The sequence below is a fragment of the Strigops habroptila genome, chromosome 13, assembly GCF_004027225.2.
Source record: "Strigops habroptila isolate Jane chromosome 13, bStrHab1.2.pri, whole genome shotgun sequence".
In the NCBI taxonomy this organism is placed as follows: Eukaryota; Metazoa; Chordata; class Aves; order Psittaciformes; family Psittacidae; genus Strigops; species Strigops habroptila.
In genome coordinates this window covers 12,387,719-12,405,601 of record NC_044289.2, presented here as the reverse complement: position 1 = coordinate 12,405,601, position 17,883 = coordinate 12,387,719, and the positions used below count along the sequence as shown (strand labels likewise).

At 40.3% G+C, this 17,883-nt stretch overlaps 1 protein-coding gene across 7 annotated transcripts in view; it reads left to right on the top strand.

Annotated features, from left to right (window-relative positions):
- The window catches only part of RALGAPB (Ral GTPase activating protein non-catalytic subunit beta), a 68,058-nt gene that overhangs the window by 27,215 nt on the left and 22,960 nt on the right, over positions 1-17,883 (top strand). For 5 of the 7 annotated variants that reach the window (XM_030503514.1, XM_030503513.1, XM_030503512.1 and 2 more), the window contains 11 exons: positions 660-808; positions 922-1,138; positions 7,048-7,249; positions 8,638-8,805; positions 9,894-10,008; positions 10,243-10,390; positions 11,898-11,962; positions 12,144-12,276; positions 14,229-14,362; positions 14,845-15,027; positions 17,163-17,314. In XM_030503514.1, coding sequence (XP_030359374.1) covers positions 660-808; positions 922-1,138; positions 7,048-7,249; positions 8,638-8,805; positions 9,894-10,008; positions 10,243-10,390; positions 11,898-11,962; positions 12,144-12,276; positions 14,229-14,362; positions 14,845-15,027; positions 17,163-17,314 — 1,666 coding nt within the window. The remainder of the gene's footprint in view (positions 1-659; positions 809-921; positions 1,139-7,047; positions 7,250-8,637; positions 8,806-9,893; positions 10,009-10,242; positions 10,391-11,897; positions 11,963-12,143; positions 12,277-14,228; positions 14,363-14,844; positions 15,028-17,162; positions 17,315-17,883) is intronic. The other 2 variants (XM_030503516.1, XM_030503517.1) reach the window with 2 other exon arrangements.

The window sequence follows — 17,883 nt, the reverse complement described above, 5'->3', positions numbered from 1 at the left end:
CACTTAAGATTTGGCTTCTGATTCTGACTGGGAAGAGTAGCTTTATACACCGTGAGTATTTGCCTGAGGCTGGGTAAAGACTGATCTAATGTCCTGACAGAACAATGACAGCTTGCTCTGCTCTTTTACCCCATGTCTTGTACTGACTTAGTGGTTGACTTCAGCAAGCAGTTCAGCTCACAAAATCAGCAGAAAACTATGTGATGAACGGGTTTCAGCTCAGTTTAGTGAGCTAGGATGGCTTTGAAGGGTCAGATGTCTTAGAGGGGTTTTGGAACAGAGCATGGGATCTTTTCTTGGGAAAGAACAAAGGTGAGAGGCACCTGGGTTTTGGCAGGAGTGAGCTGTTAAGTTGGCTTTGGCAAATGAACCTTGCCCCTTCCCCTCTTGTCTGCTTTTAGACTGGCGTTCTTAAAGTGAGGGGTTCTTTGGTAGTTTTTAATGATTTGCTTATCATATGTAAGCAGGGTTTTCTTTTCCTTGTGCATTTATTGCTGCTAATAGTAAAAGGGGAAAAATGTTTTTGTTACTGCTGCTGGTTTGGGGAGCAGGGAGGAAAGCTGGTCTATTTACAGAAGTCCCAGATGCTTACTAACTGGGCTGCTGCATACGAGCCTATGGAATTCTTGCTGAAAACCTGCTTTATTCTTGACCTACAGGCATTTCACGACCCCGGTCTGATAGTGCACCACCCACGCCAGTAAATAGGCTGAGCATGCCCCAGAACACTGCTATCAACACCACTCCACCCCACAACCGAAGGCATCGGGCAGTGACTGTGAATAAAGCAACGATGAAAACCAGCACTGTAAGATTCCTGTTCTGTATTTAAGTAGCTGCCTCTTCTGATAGTTTCTTCTGTTAGGGAAAGTAATTTCCTTGCTTCTAGGAGCTGATCTGTGTGTTCTTCTGTTCAAATAGGTAACTACTGCACATACTTCAAAAGTGCAGCACCAACCCTCCTCTACTTCTCCACTGTCTAGCCCAAACCAGACAAGTTCTGAGCCACGGCCACTACCAGCTCCTCGCAGGCCAAAGGTTAACAGCATCTTGAACCTCTTTGGATCGTGGTTATTCGATGCAGCATTTGTTCACTGTAAACTTCATAATGGAATAAACAGAGACAGCAGCATGACTGGTAAATATCACTGAAAAACAGACACACACTTTTTTTCCTTGTTTTACTGATATTTCCTACCTGCAAGATTAACATAGGCATAATCCAAACCAAAATCGTCTGAAGTGCTGTAGTGTGGTTAACCCCTCCCAGCCGAGCCAGCACCTGCTATTAGCTGAAGCAGGTGTTTGGGGGCTTCAAAATCTAAAATCACTTTTTGCTATTAAACACTCTTGCTCTAACAAGCATGGCATTCCTGAGCATGCTAGTGGGGAAATCTTATTAAGTGCAGGAAATGATGCGGGAAGAGCCACTGCCTAATTTGAAATCTGCTTGAGTGTATCTGAGTAATAGCAACTTTTATAGAGTCTTTAATATTTGAAAAATTGTCAAACATCACTCCAGTACTTGCACAAAGTGGTATTTCTGGGTGTTGGAGAGTGTTAGGAAAACCTAAGTCCTTAAAGTAGCAGGTGAAGCTGCTGCTTTTCAGTGGCAGTTGCTACGTGTTCCCATATATGACTTGATACCTTGGTGGTCTTCAGTTCTTGACTGCTACATTTATTTGTGTCTCCTACACTTTGCTCAGCTCTAGAGGTTAGGTATTTTGAGACATGATAGCAGAAGTAGTGCTCTGTTCAAAGAGGGGTTTTAGCATTCTTCCTTTGGGTGGTAATGAATATTCAGAAAAGAATAAACTTTCTCTCTCCTTGCATTTTTCTTGTTCTTCATGTAGTGTTTTGAATGTCTGCTAAACTCTTCCAAGAGATCGATCGATCGATCTATCTATCTATCTATCAGGAGGTTGCTGGCCTAAAAGAATTAGGAGGAAGATGTTTTAGTGAGTTGGGTTTACTGTGGGACTTGGCAGCAGCAGTTTAACTAATGCTCTTCCTTGTTTGTTGTGTCGCAAATCCCTGTGTGGAGGCGATGGATTTAGGATTTGGGATCTAAAGGTATTTTTAGGTATGGATCACGTGGTTTTTGAAAGTGTTCTGTTGTGGATTTCTGTGGTAGGAGGTTCAAGTCCCTCTGTGAAAGGCCAACGACACATTAGTAGAGCAATAGCTGCGCTTAGGAAGGAGTAAGGCATCATTTGATGCTGTGTTCAGTTGCGTGTGCTCCTAATGTGTTTCTGTGTTAATGCTTTCCAGATTTGACTGGATCATTTTAATTTTGACGTAACCTGTATCTTGAGCAATTCTATTGAAGTGCTTAACCTGAAAAGGATCTCATCTGAGATGCTGCTTATGCAACAGTGTCAGCTGTAAACAGATGGTGTGATTGTAGCAGAAGTACAGTTATCCTAAATCAAAATGATTGACTTCCTTGAATGAGTTCCAGGGCCTTATAGTCATGTATACCTAACAGCAGCCAGAAAATGGTCATGTTGCTAGAGAGGGACTTAATAGCTTCCCGAGCACTAGAAACACCTATTTAGAAATTACTTGATTCTCTTCCTCCTCCACCCTCTTCAGATCTGTCCCTGGTGAGACCAGTCTTTGCATGTCACGGGTTCTACCATTTGTTAGGTGCAGTGGATCTGAGGGAATTATGTTGGTGGAGACCCAGAAAACCCTGTGTTATGTCCTGCTTTTCTAGCTATTTGGAAGACAGAATTAACTTAGGGAATTTAGTCAAGTCTTTTCTGCCCTTCCAGGATGCCACGTGCATTCTTCCCACTGTGTAAAGTACTGGTTACAGAATGCCATGGCAGGCTGTCAGGAGAGCGAACTGAAGATAGACCCATATTGCTGAAACTCTCTACAGAGTTTCCAAATGCACCAGAATCTGTTTGCCTGATTTATCTTTTTGGACAAATCCTTTTGCACCGTCCCTGCTTTAGTTGGGAAAATGAAGCAAGATTTGTAAAGGGCTCCTGCGGGTTTTGTTGACTCGAAGTATCAGTGACTTTTAAATCAGGTTTAAGTCGAAATTGAAAAGCTTCTGTGAGTTTAATTCATGAAGCCTGAATGAGGTGGGTCAGGAGGGTCGTACGCTCTGGTCCCCCTCCATCACACAAGTGGGGCCCATCAGTAATAATCCGATCTGCATTTGTGCCCATCTGCCAGCCTCTGCTTGTGTTACCCACTGTAGATGTGGCTTGCAGAAAGAGGGCAGCAGAGGACACTTAGGTGCCACAGTCCCTAACCCTTAGGAAAGAGGCCAAAAATAAATCTGCTTTTTGGCAGTAGGTTTGCTGTTTTTCATGGCCCCTGTATATCATGGACCATCTGCTACCCTTTGTAGCCTGGTACAGTAACGCTTTTTGCTAGTAGCTTGAATATTCTTACCATATTTGATACTGCTGTTGATAATCTTTGCATTAGCTTCAGGAAGCACTATTATTTTTATGGATGCTTTAAATATTTTATGATTGGGAAGTGTCTGCACTTAAAATCAGCTTTGCTATGTAGTATTGTCTTCCACTGGCCCGCACTCACTATTTTTGTGTAGTAGGACTGCAGCTGTGTAAGATCTGAACAGCTTTAAACCCTTCTAATGTTCAGTTTGTTTCAATGCCATGCAGTTCAGAATTTCTTCTCTCAGAGCTTTCTGCTATGATTTCTTTGTTTTATGTCTGGCTGGAGGATTGAGGACCACTTTGGAAAAGAAAGGTGAAATACCTTGATACAGATTGCTCCTTGGTCCTGCAGAGAGAGATCCCCTGCCTTGGGACGCCTTTCTGGGATACTGCTTTTTCTAGTGTCTGTTTCTTACTCCTCTTCTGTTATGTCTCATTCTCAATGAGAACCCATATGACATGATTTATAAAGAAGTATTCATGAGCTACATGCGAGTGCTTAACAAGTAACGCTGCAGACAATCTGCAGTCTCACGTTCTAGTTCAGAATTTAGTTCAATTCTTTGAAATAAACCCTGCTGATTCACAGGGACCAGCGCATCATCCTTCTCGCATCTTAAGACACAAGTCTTTTTGGTGAGCTTTAGGAAGTAAAGAGCAGCTAATCAAGGCCAGTGTGAACCTCTCTCTACTCTTGCTTTTCTCCTTTTGCTGGAGCTTCGCATATCTTAATTCTTGAACTCTTTAACCTCCAGGAAGGAAGTCAGGAAAAATAACTGGTGGAAAAAATGTGCAGCTTTTTGGAGTTCTGAGATGAAAAATACCTGGATGGGTGGAAGGGTAACCAGACTGGCTCTACTTGACCCTGCTTTGCATTTTAGGGACTGAGTCTTCCAATCTGGTGGCCTCACTCTTAATCCTTGTACCAAAAGCAGTTGGTCATGAGCCTGCCAGCGGTGCGGTTTATAGCAGCTGAGGGAGCCTGGCCTAGGTGGGTTGCTATTGCTGTTGGCAGTGGGTATAGTTTTACCCTCATCTCTTCTGGCCCTACTGTCATTAATATTAACATCCCAAAGAATATTTCTGGAGCTCTAGGAGCAAACTGCAGGAAGCCCTGATTAGGGACGTCTTTGAGCATCATTGAGAGGCTCGGTCACAGGTCTTGATTTGACTCTGTGCATTCACGGCAGCCACTCTTACGAGGTGGTAGCGTTCTCTCCTGGTCCCTGGCTACAGGAGTCTTTCCTCTTTTCTTTCTCTGGAGATTGCTTTTGAGGTGTTGGTATTTCTGGTAGTGCTCTGCCTTTTGTTTCTGCTTTGGAAGGTTGTTGATTGAGCTGGTAGTCAGGGGAGGGAGGCATGCTCAGGTATACTGGTTGATAGCAGCTTGGCTTAGGGAAGCCAGAGCTGTAATACCTTCAGGAACTCATGGTTTGGAAGCAGGAGTATTGCTGTGAGGAGAATCTGCAGGTAAGTAACCTTCCCCCTACAAGACATTGTACCCCAAATCACAGAGCCTTAGGATAACCTGGTGTGTACTACAGGTACAGTGCAGCATAGGGAAGTGTACTTGAGCTGGGAAGGGTTAATGCATCCGTTTGAGGACCTGATGTGCATTAGTGTGAACAGCTCTAAACTTTATTAGTATTTTGTAACTTTTTGTTCATTGTTTTGCATGGTACTTTCAAAACCATAATTTTGGACCTGAATGCCAATTTCCTATGTGTTTAACGAGCTTGCTGTATCATAAAGCTTTTAATCTATTTTTTAAAAAAGCTAAAAGCTTCTTAACTTATATTACGATTTCACCATCTTAAAAGTATTTTATAACTACTGCTGTCCTTTGATTTGTTTCCATTTTATTTCTATTATCTTGCAGCATCTTTTATCCAAATTCTTCTTTCTTATAAATCTTGTAAGTAGGAACCAGTAGCTTTTCCTTAATTGCGGTCATGCTTTTCTTTTTCCATTATCCCATATTTTATTTGTAAATTCATTCCCATTGTCTCTTGTAGCTTTTGCACTTTTACTTGGAAAAAGACAAGTAATTTTTTTTGTGTGTGTTTTTGAATGGGGAGGATTGTTGGCAAAAGCAAATTAATCTGCCTGAATCAGTCCCATCTTTTCTGTACTTTAGTCTGTGATCATGTCATGAGTTTCAGGACTTTGCACTAACCATGTTTTTTTTACTTAAAGCTTATTTTACAGACCTAGTGTTTGATTTGTATGCATTGTGCATGTAGTGTTTTTTTCCAACTACAATATATTGCTGGATAGCTTATACAGGACAAAAAATGGCTCATGGGAAGATACATAAAGATTTGTGCTTATTTGCTACTGATGTCATGAAAATTTGTAAGGTAACAGTAGGTTAAACAATGAATTTAAAGACAAAAAATAAGAGTAGACACTTGTCATTAGGATGTTTCCTTTAAAAACAAACAAACAAAACCCCTATCAATAAACTAACAAGTCGAAGTGTTAATGTGCCCTTGTTTGCAAGACCGATTGGGAACTGGATGTTCCTCAGTGTCCGAGGCTTGAGATAGAGGAAGATCTTTGGTACTGGTAGAACTACATTGGCCTGATTCTTTTAGGAGCACGCATTATCTGTTGTTTGGTTTTGTAGTTTGTAGAAGTTTGAAAATCCATATAGTCTTAGCTAAAAATAAGAAGGAACATGCTCTTTCTGCCATTAGTAACCCAAGAGTGAAGTTGTCAATGGGGAAAAAACGAGGGGAAACCAAAAAATCACACTTGGAGCAGTATACCTGTGGTTGTTGCCATCCTGGAAGAAAGGCTGAAGCCAGCAAATCGAGTAGCCTCCTGTGTCATATGCATGTGATACTGATGCATGAAAGGCAGACCAGGAATCTCACTAGAAAGATGTGAATTTAACTGGCTTGGACTGACAGCATCATGTCCCGTGTAGGTAACAGTGGGCTCGCAGGAGACTTTGTGGAGCCTGTTGTGGGACAGGGAGAAAGAGAGGGCCAGCATCCCTGTCAGCGGCCGTGTGGAGACTGCCTCACCTCAAATTCATTTGGCTATTTCAGTAGTCATGTGAGGAGACGGGCCAAATCAGGAGAGTGGGTTTCAGCAAACTGCTCCTTCTGAAATGAGTGCCTATAATTTATTTGTTTTTAACAAGTATGTTTACAAAACAAAATTGGATCAAAGCATCTTGATGTTCAGAGCAGCATAACTTGGCCAGCTGAAAGTTAAGCACTTGTTTGGAAGTCACAGTAGTATCGCCATCTAAATGTTCTTCAGTGTTTTAAGGCAGCAAGGCAAGGTGGTACTTCAGTTTCCTGGAGATGAGAACTAGGTGAGGAAGATCCTTGTCCTCCAGAGAGGGTAGGAAGCTAATACTGGATAGGAGTGTACTCTTCCCAGCAGGAAGTTGGAACAGGCTCTAGAATACGAAGGTCAGTTGTCATCCATACAAAGGAAGAAAGTTAGTTACACCCACAGATACTTTCTAAACAGAGGCACTGACTCAAGTGCAGTGAACTAACAGCTTCATGATAACTACTAAATTTGACTTGATCTTTGTGTCCAGGATCCCATGAGCCTTTTCTATGTGTTAACACACACAGTGAAACGCTGTTTTTTCTCTTCCCAGCTATAGCAACTCAAGCTAGCGTGGAGTTCCGCCGGAAAGGATCTCAAATGTCCACAGACACAATGGCTTCCAACCCCATGTTTGATGCGAGTGAATTCCCAGACAACTATGAAGCAGGAAGGGCAGAGGCATGCGGGACACTGTGTAGGATATTTTGTAGCAAGAAGACTGGGGAGGAAATATTACCAGCTTACCTATCCCGGTACTAACCTGTCTTCCAGTTGCTTTGTTGGTTTAACTTTATGGTGCAAATTAATTCACAGTGAATAGTGTTCTATTACTGACTAAATCCTGGGTTGCCAATTCAAAAACCTTTGTTAGCCTTCAGATGCTGTAGGTGGGGATCCCTGACTAGACCAAGTAGTGATTTTGTCTTCTCATGGGGCTGGTTTTCATTGGGTTTTCTTCCAGTTCCAGTTGAAGGGAAGTCCTCCAAAGTGCCTCCCAGCTGGAAGGAACATTCTCTTTTTGATATTTTTATGCTTCTTGTATTCTTCTTTTTCTTTGTCACTGAATACTGTTCTGATAGAAAAAAATCAGTGGGCAGACATAAGACGTTATATACTTTATTAGACTATGAAGGGTCCTACCGTGTCAACACAACACTGGGATGGAATGTGTTTGTGGTGTGTGGGGGGGGTTTCTTTCAATGTAGAAATGCTCTAGTATTCCCCTTTTTGAAATAGTTGGGTTCTGAATGACCTCTGTTTTCAGTTTTATTTCTCGTAAAATAAGGCAATCTTGCCTATCATAGTGTACCTTTTTCCCAGATTTTTGTTTAAAAGTGAAATAGCAAAGGCTAGAGGCAGAGAATCACCTTCAAATCATGACTTTCTCAAACTGTTCCGGTATATTAGTCCCAGATGACATCAAAATTTCCTGGAAGACTGAACTGTTTTATTTCTTGCATGCTGTAGTGTTTCATGTGTAGATAGTTTGTGTTTCTCTTCCCCACTCAGTCAGATTCCTCTGTGTTTGCAAGCCTTTTAAAAAAACAGAATAAAGGGGGTATAAGTATTTTCTAACAAGAAACTGCAAAAGAAACGAACTGCTCCAGGGTGATGGCCAGCTAGGTTCCTGCCCCCAGCTTTTTCATTTGAACTGGTTATGATGGTTATGGTTGGTCTCATTTTCTAAACTGTAGATCAGTGTGTCCTGTCCTGTTCTCCCCATCAAAGATTTCACAGTATTTTTGTTGTGTTGGGGAGTTAAGGATGGGAGTGAGACCTTGATTTTGTGTGGGGAAGGGAGCAGTGGGAGAGCACGTGGTCCAAGTGCTGTTAGTAACCATCCGGGCTGTATTTGCACAGCTCCCAGTCTGTGCTGCAACAAGTCAGAGCTTTCAGTAAAACTGTGCTACACTGGCTTTTCACATGAAATACATGTGATTTGTGAGGGGTTTTTGTTAAGCTGGTTAGTGTGTTTGCCTGTGCTGAAGTATCTCGGGGGGATGCTCATAGAAACATTTCCTAGCTCTGATTTTGAACTATTTTATATAGAAAAGATCAAATAGTGGCTGCACATTCATGTTCATGTGGGATGCTGATGCTTCTTATGTGCAAATAATTTAATCTTATCTTTCTTTGTCAGATTTTACATGCTTTTAATTCAGGGTTTGCAGATAGCAGATTTCGTTTGCCACCCCGTTCTTGCCAGTGTTATTCTAAACTCCCCTCCTTTGTTCTGCTGTGACCTGAAAGGGATCGATGTCGTGGTTCCCTATTTCATTTCGGCTCTTGAAACGATTTTACCTGACAGGTAAATTGCTATTTCCATGTAAACATCAGCAGAAGTGTGGGGAAGTGCTTTATCTTCAGGGGTTTCTGTCAGTAGTTCTCACTGGAGGAACTCTGCAGTGTGGGCCCCATAGTGTGTATGTAGTTGATGGTGATAATAACACACTTCATAAGCTCTAATTTTCTATTTTATGAAATGCAATTTTCTTTAAAGCAATAGTAGTGCTTATTTTAAATGAAATATGTGCATTGTGTTAGCTAGATATTCCATTATGGAAAGCAGTATCTGCAAGAATAGGGAGAAGGAGTGATTTAGCTCAAATATATTGAAAACCTACTGATTTTTAAGTAAAATTTCACAGGATATTTGTTAGTGGCTGTTGCTGTAGTGAATTCATTAAGAGGGTAATCTTACACATCATTAAATAGAAAAATTGATTATTTAGACTGGCTGGTGAAATTGGAGTAGGTTCTTAAAACAGAAGATACATCATCATTTGCACAGCTGTATAGATTTCTGGACATTTGGCTAAGTAGTTTAATACGACTCTGTGCATGCCTTCTTCAGCATATGTTTTGTGTCTTGGTACTGCATTTCATTTTGAATTCATACATAAAACATTTTATCTTCTGGCTTTAAATCTGAGCCACTGCTTCTTTTGGATAGGTCTTGTAAGTAGAAGAATTTGCTGGTGGCTACTGAGAATAGCTGTTTGCTGAGCAGGTTGTGTTCTGAGCAGAATGCATGTGAGCGTATTCTGAGGATCTCTGATGAGCCCGGGTGGTTTCAGTTGTAATAAGCCAGTGGAGGCTCATGACTAAAACTTCCTGATTTGAAGATGCAGTATACAAATGATACTTTCATCAGCTCATTGCTTTTATATGGGCTACAGAATCCTTAGCAAGTGATGGTTCCTTCATGGGTTTGTTGTGTTACTGCTGCTGCTTAAAAAAGAAATAAGAACCCTGAGCCTAGAAAGAAACAGCTACATTATTTACTGCAAATTATTTAAGACCACAAGGTGGCTGTATGTTTAATTTTAACTTAATTAGTTTTGGCTCCAGATTCCTGTGAAAAGTTGATTAACTGTACAATGCTTTGATTTGCAGAGAACTCTCAAAGTTTAAAATCTATGTAAACCCCACAGAGCTAAGAAGAGCTTCGATTAACATCTTGCTGTCTCTCTTGCCTCTCCCTCATCATTTTGGAACCATAAAGTCTGAGGTAGTAAACTTAACACTTAGTTTTGCATTTCCATTTTTGTTTTCCTGGTTGTTTTGGGGTGGGATTTGGATGACCTGTGGGTTGTATTTGGTGTTCTGTTTAGCAATGAAACTCTCATAGTAAGTCTGTAGCAGTAAGACTATTACAAGTGTGCTGTCGATACTGAATTTGAAACCAATACCATGCTAGTGTGATCTCTAATTGATAATGAAATAAATGTATTTTTTCCTTCAGGTTGTCCTGGAAGGGAAATTCAGCAATGATGACAGCTCGGCATACGATAAGCCAGTAACCTTCCTTTCCTTGAAGCTGAGGCTTGTGAATATTCTTATAGGAGCTTTGCAAACGGAAACAGATCCCAACAACACTCAAATGATCCTAGGTTATTTCAACTTTCTATTTATTGTGTTATAGAAGTGTCTGTCTTAATCTGTCCTGGAATAATATGGGTTATTAGTCGTGTGTTGCTATGCAAGAAAAAAGGTGAAATTCCTGGCAGGCTGTCATCTGTATAATCGCCCTCATATGATGAAAACATCTTGAAAAGCCTCAGATTTTTTTTAACGTAATCTCTCTCTTTACAAATGTAGAAAAGTACTTGAAAAATAGAGGTGGAAGTAAAGGACATTCTAGCAGGAAAAGTCAGTCATAAATAGGAAAAAATGTTGGTTTAATATTGAGAAGGATTCTTGACTAATCGATTACAGGGAACATTTTAGGTTTTGGCATGCTTATGCCTAGAAACAAACTGAACTACTGAGTGACCAGTGGTCCAGCACTGGCAAAATACAGATGACATTTGTTTAGCACTGCGTAAATCCTCAGAGAACAGGTTTGGCACAGAGTCTGGAGAGGCACTGTGGTTTGGCACCAAACTTTTTTGTGAGGTAATGAGTGTATTATCATTATTCTGAATACTCAGAAAGTGAGTAGAAGCTGAAAACTTGAATAGTGCGTAATCTGTGAAGCTAAATATATTTTAAGACAAGTAAAAATATACTTGCCTTTTATTCTCCTCCCTCCCCTTATTTTTCTCTCTTTAGAAGTGCCTTTTTCCAAGTAATGCTGTTCTTGTCCTTCAATAGTTACAATTCCACTTTCCTTTTGTCTGGTTAAAAAGGAAACAGATTTGTACTGCAATGGGAGATGTCTGCCTTGTTCTGGGACATGGAGAGCCTACCTGATTAGTAGGGGAGGGCAAGAAAATGGCATGGTCAAAGAAGTGAAGGGAAACAAATCCAGTCTGCAAAGACTTTTGGGAAGTTTCTTTGCAGTGACTGAAACAGTTCTTTTACTAATGGAAGACTAGAGGAGAATAGCTGGAAGAATGCTTTGGGACCAGTGCTGGTAAAGGGATGAGGGTATTTATGGTTTCAGAGTTATCCTAATGGCCAGACTGGGGAAGGAGGTCTCTTGGTGCCAGGCAAGAACTTAGCCAAGGCCAGCACTGTACAACCCTGGAGGTGACTTTGCACTACACAGCACTTGGTTACTAACAAATACTGTTGTTTTATTCACAGAATAAGTAGATATCCTTAAATGTAACCTGAGTTTTTAAATGAGCACAGTCTGATAGGAGACAAGGAACAGTTATCAGTCGAGGAACGATATCAACCCTTCTGTGAAACCAAAATCCTTCTGAACTGAGGAACTTGAAAGGCCTATGTTCAAAGCATTTTTAAAATAGCTGAAAGCACTCTACCTCAGCTCTCATCTGCTTCAAATGGCTAAGCCTGAAGCAAATCCCATGTTTTATAAAACTCTTACACAGAGTGTTTATGAACCAGGATGGCAATCCTGCATGTTAGATCTTCAGCACTTCTTTGTAAATTTTAGCAGCAAATATTCTACTGCAGTCTTTAGTTACCTTCTTATCTCTGATTCTTCAGGTGCAATGTTAAATATTGTTCAAGATTCAGCACTGTTAGAAGCCATTGGCTGTCAGATGGAAACGGTAAGTATTTTTGGTTTATGAAGTAACCAAAAGAATGCATTACTTTATCTGCTGTTGTAATGTGCTCAGTTAGCATCTTGAGCACCGTTTTTTCTCCATTGTATCTGAGAACATCCTCTGGTGTAAGGGTCTCTCCTCAGAAAAATCTTCTCATCGCTCAAAACTCACTTTCAATTTGCAGAATGGTGGTGAAAATAACCTCTTCAAAAGCCACAGTCGAACTAACAGTGGCATTAGCACTGCAAGTGGAGGCAGTACGGAGCCCACCACACCAGATAGCGAGAGACCAGCACAGGCCCTTCTAAGAGATTATGGTAAGGAGACCTCTTACCTAAGTGAAAACACTCTGCCCTTTCATGCCAGGGTGACGGTTTGGGGTTTTTTCCTGTTCCTAGTTGTGGCTAATACATTAATGTGCATGGGTGGTATGAACCCAGGGTGGGAGAGCCCCTTTGTTTATTGCCAGTTTGTGCTCTTATGTGCCCCTTAAATGGCATTTAATTGGCTTTTAATCCTACTAAAGGACTTTGTTAACATTTCAAAAATAAGAATGTAAAAGCTTATGAAAAAGGTGTTTGCAAACTGCTTTACTTAAGCTTGTATTTTCAAGACATTTAGTTTTCATGAACAGCAATGGGATGAATGTGCACCAGGTATAGATAACATGCTTCAATCGTTTTGGTAGTATTCCAAACGCTTCCCTGGCTTTTGCAGCACCTTTTCTTAAACTATATTTAAAGAGCATTTGAGGGACTCCTGTTTTTTCTAGAGCGAGTAAGCAAAATGCTTGTGATGTGTCATCTGTTATAACAAGAGAATTCAGTAATTAACTTCAGTTTGCTATGTCTTGTACTGTGCATTTTTGGATCTTTGTAATAACATCCATGTTATAAATCTGTGTGGTAAGGTCTGGCCGAATGTCAAGATCCTGGAATTTCATTTGCTCCTTTGGTCTTTAGCAGTTTAACTGATGTTGACGAAGTAAATGTGAGAACATCTCACCTTTGTTATGTTGTAACCTAGACTGACAACTCTCTTCTCACCAACCAAAAATGGTTTGGTTTGGTGTTTTTTCTCTAGCTCTATAACTGAGAGGAGGGAGATTAGCAGGAAAAACTTTAGTGTATTGTAGGGATTCATATAAACATGTTGCTGCTTTCCCTACAGGGTTTGTTTGAAATTACTAAAGTGCTAGTTTTCAGCACACCATTTGAATTGCGTGGTTACTTCATATGGGCTTTCATTGACAAGTGCTTGTAAAAATACCTGTAAGGTTAAAAAAATATTTGACTTATGAAGTCTTTAAACCATGACATAACTTGAAAGATATTTTTGTAATACATTAATTTTATTGGATTTTTTTAATTTCCCATGTGCAAAGGTAAGGTTGTAAGAAGTTTATGAAAAGAATTGATGTGTTTCTGCTGGATGCTTAAACAAGAGAAAATTGAAAATAAGATGGTCTATTTTTACTGTTTAACTGTAGCAGACACTTGTTACTAGTGTAACACTGTACTTAGCTCTTCAGTGTTATATCTGATGATTTAAGTTTTGGGAAGGATGTACCTTAGCTGTAACAGCTCTCATGTTTCTATAAGTAGTCATTTAGCAGTTTCTGTTTATGAAATTCATTTGCCTACTTCAGTATACTACTTTATGTATAATATTTATGTTCCTAATATTTTTCAGTGGGAACAACTGATACCAAAACCAAAATTAAAGTGTAGAAATAATTGGCTCTTTTTTTCCTCCAGGACTGATTCTTACATTATCTGTGTTTATTGAACTAATACAGTTTTTGATAAATATTAGGTATAGAAAGAATGGGTAACTTCTGGCATAGATACCTGAAGTTACATGCACTCTTAGTTCATTACTGAGGCCTAAACATACAAGTATTAATGTTTAATATACATTACCAATGCCTAATTTTTTCTGAGACTGCAAGACATCACAGCAATTTAAATACAGTAGCAAAACCTGAAATGCAGCAGAGTGCTGGGATTGTCAAAAATGTCTTTTTAAAATTTAAAAAAAACCCCAAACATTAGGATAAAGTAGTCTGAATGTATTTGTATAATGTCTGGTGGCATATATAAGGGAGTTATCCTGTGCGAAAGTGGTTGACCCAATTTCTAGATTCTGGGTTGTGTATAATTTTGTGTGTATTGTGGCTGCTTTAGCTTGTGCCTGTGCTTTGCTTATTGTCACTAATGCTTAGTTATTTTCCCTCCCTGTGGTACGTGGTATTGGGGTTATATCCTAGCTCTTAATACAGATACTGCTGCTGGACTACTGATACGCAGTATTCACCTGGTAACTCAAAGACTCAACTCACAGTGGAGGCAGGACATGAGTATCTCACTGGCTGCGCTGGAGCTTCTGTCTGGGCTGGCAAAGGTAAGAGGTGAAATCTTGTGTGCTCTGGCCCCTTCTCAAAGGGTGATCATAGTCCTGGTCAGGTGAAAGTCATGCCACGAAACAGTTGTCTCTCTCTGAGTTAGTCAGCAAATGTTCTGTTCGGACACAAGAAAAACAGTACTCCTTTTGTACTTCATATTCTCCTAATGTGAATGCCCTGTGGCTCAAATGATGTGTGCCCTGTAAATGCCTGCTGCCTCAAAGGGAAGCTCAGGGTGGGCTGTTCAGATACACATGCCAGGGTATTAAGCAACTTAGTTGCCTTTTTGGTAAGTGTGGTACCTGTTTTTCCCCTTCCATCTCATCTTGGAAATAGTTTTCTGAGCTTGGAAAATAATAGTGTGTTTCTAATAAGAAGGTGTCACCTTCAGAACTTTATCTGCACGCAGTGCTTTTTAAAACTAGTTCTTTTCCAAAAGAGTTTTGTGGAGGAATCCTCATCCTCTCCTTGCTTTACACAGGTGAAAGTGGCAGTGGATTCCTCTGATCGGAAGAGAGCCATCAGTTCAGTGTGCAGCTACATCGTGTACCAGTGCAGCCGCCCGGCCCCGCTCCACTCCCGCGACCTTCACTCCATGATAGTCGCGGCTTTCCAGTGCCTCTGCGTCTGGCTCACTGAGCACCCGGACATGCTGGATGAGAAGGTACAAGCCTATGGTGTGCATTACCTCTAGCCTGTCTGTTCTTGGTACTTTCATGTGGATTTCTTAGTTTTCAGAAGTATACTCGGAATTTCAAAACTGGTTTCCCTGCAAAATAGTTTTCAATTTTAATTTCTGCTCTTTAGTCATCAGGAATGTTTTTGGCTTTAAAATGACCTTTTCTGTTTCTAAGAATGTCTTGATCTTTCTTCTTGCTTTTTGAAACTGGAAAAAGAAGAAAAAACCTGAAAAAAAAAGACCCCAACCCAGAAACTGAAAAGAGAATATGGGAATTAATGGTGTACATATAGAGTAGCTACCTGCTGCAGATAAACTTCACTAAAAGCCATGTCTTTTCCCATTTCTTAGCTTTTACCCAACTAAAGCATCTTCTACACTTATTGGAACTCCTTTGATACTACTATTCTGATAATCATAGGGTGTTTCACCAAGAAAACAGCTTTGTAGAAACTGAGTAAGGCATAGCTCAATCCAAGATGGAATTTGCTTGGGAAGCTTGAGAAGAGCAGGAAGTGAAAGTTGCATGTTTCCAACAGCCTTCTGGCCTGCTGTAGAAAAAAAAATAAAGTTTGAAAGAAATTTCATTGTTGGTCTCCTTGCAAAGACGGCTCAGTGATCTTGCTAGATTTTTACATATAATTTATATTAGTATGTATTCTATAATACTTTGATAGTTTTATATAGGACATATGCTTTATATATCTTTATATTTTGTTTACATATTCTATAGCATGTATAAAATACATGTGTTTTTAAAAATGAGAATTGAAAACCCATGAGCAGGACAATAAATAAATATGCTTTCTGTAGGCACTTCGGGTTGCTGGCATTGCAGTAGGTGACTAGGACAGGATGTGGCACAGCATGGGGTTATTCAGTTACATAAAGCTTTATTTCCTTTCATCAAGTTACTTATTTTAACTATCACTGCATATTAACATAACGTTACATACTGTGTGTAGTATATTTTTAGTGCAAGTGTCCCTACCCATGGCAGGGGAGTTGGAACTAGTTGATCTTAAGGTCATTTCCAACCCTTACTATTCTATGATTCTATGATTCTATGATATTCTGGACACTTAGGAGCTCATTCCTGAGTCGTCATAGTCAGATTTCATTGCAAGTATTAGAATCGCAGTTTTCCCAGTGCCTCACCTTATGTTTGGTTTGCATTTCACCTGCTATTTTACTCGCCAACGCTGTAAACTCTTCTCTAATTCTTCATGGCCAGTCTTTGTATCTCAACACTGGCTAATTTTGCTCTGTCAGAAAACTTTAATCTTCCTCTTCACCTCTTTTTTCTACATCAGTCTTGAATACAAGGAAGGATACAGGCCAAGGCACGGAACCCTGCCTGGTCTCTGGTGGTAAAAACTGTCCACTTCCTTGTGCTCAGGTTTTAGCTAGTTACTGATTCATGAGAGTGCTTTCTTTGTTGTTCTGTAGCTCAAGCCATGAGATTTGAACCTTTGCTGTAGCAATCCAAATATTTTCAGCAAATGTCTTTGTGATGAGCAACACTTGAGTCATATCTGCAGTTCTGCTGAGTGCCGGCACCTCCTGCAATAGATCTACTGAAGCTTTGCTGTGTCCTTTTAGAATATTGTTATTGTTCTTTTGCTGATTTAGATCCCATGATACATCTTATGAAAGCTGTTGACAATTGAAGGATTTGGAAAAGGATTTAGTGAAATTTTCTAGATGAGTTCATTCTTGATGTGCTTAGAACTTAATTAGAAGTTCTGCAGAGAGCCTCAGAAATGTATTTATTATCTCTTCAATATGTTTCGGTTTTTCAATTGCACTCTTAATAGTCCTCTTGGTGATATTGTACATATGTAATGGAATATATTTGTATATATATTCATTCAGAGCGCTTTCTACCATTAGTATACAAACATAACTAGACGTATGTAGACGTACATAGAGAAAATACTCTTACAGCAAATGTGATCTTATTCCAACACTGTCTGTTAGAATAATCTTCTGCCTTTATTTCTGAGTTCGTATTACCAGCAGTACTTTATTTTAATCGATGGTATATCACTGTTTCACGGAGGTCTTGGAGACATCTGTGAGAGTGCTTCTGCTTTAAGATGGTTCCTCTTGTGTTTTAGGATTGTTTAAAAGAGGTACTGGAGATTGTGGAGCTGGGCATTTCAGGAAGTAAATCCAAAAACAGTGAACAAGAAGTCAAGTACAAAGGAGATAAGGAGCCAAACCCCGCATCCATGAGAGTGAAGGATGCTGCTGAAGCTACACTAACGTGGTATGTAATTTGTCAGAGCATGTTTACTGTTTAGTGTTGCCTTGTCTGGGAGTGTCATAATCATTTCGCAGCTGGTGAGATCTCTGATGTAGCAAGAGCATTTGAACAATGAGCTAGAAGCAACCTCTGTTTTGCCCTTTGGGCAGGGTTGTTCTGTGCTCTGCCTTAGTTGGCTTCCTCCTCCTGTTATGGGTGTTCAACAGGAAAAAGATCCCTGTGATTGCTGTCTTCCTCTCCTGACTCTTCTCTTCCTTGGAGAGCAAAACCCCCTCCTTCCTGCAGCCTGTGGTGTTCCGTTCTCAGATAGCAGTTCCCTCTCTCTCCCACTTGACCTAACAATCTTGTCTTTCCACTCCTCCTTCCCTTTCTCCACCTGAGAAATGTCATCCCCACACTGATTGGGAAAGTGATAGACACTGTCCCCTGTGTAACCCAGCAGCGAATAGCACATGCAGCAGATGTAAGCTGGTGCAGGAAGGGATATTAGTCTGCCCACAGCACTGGGCTTGCTTTATATATTTGAGAGGTTCTGTTGGAAATGCAGTAATAGATAATGTGTGGGCTGGGGA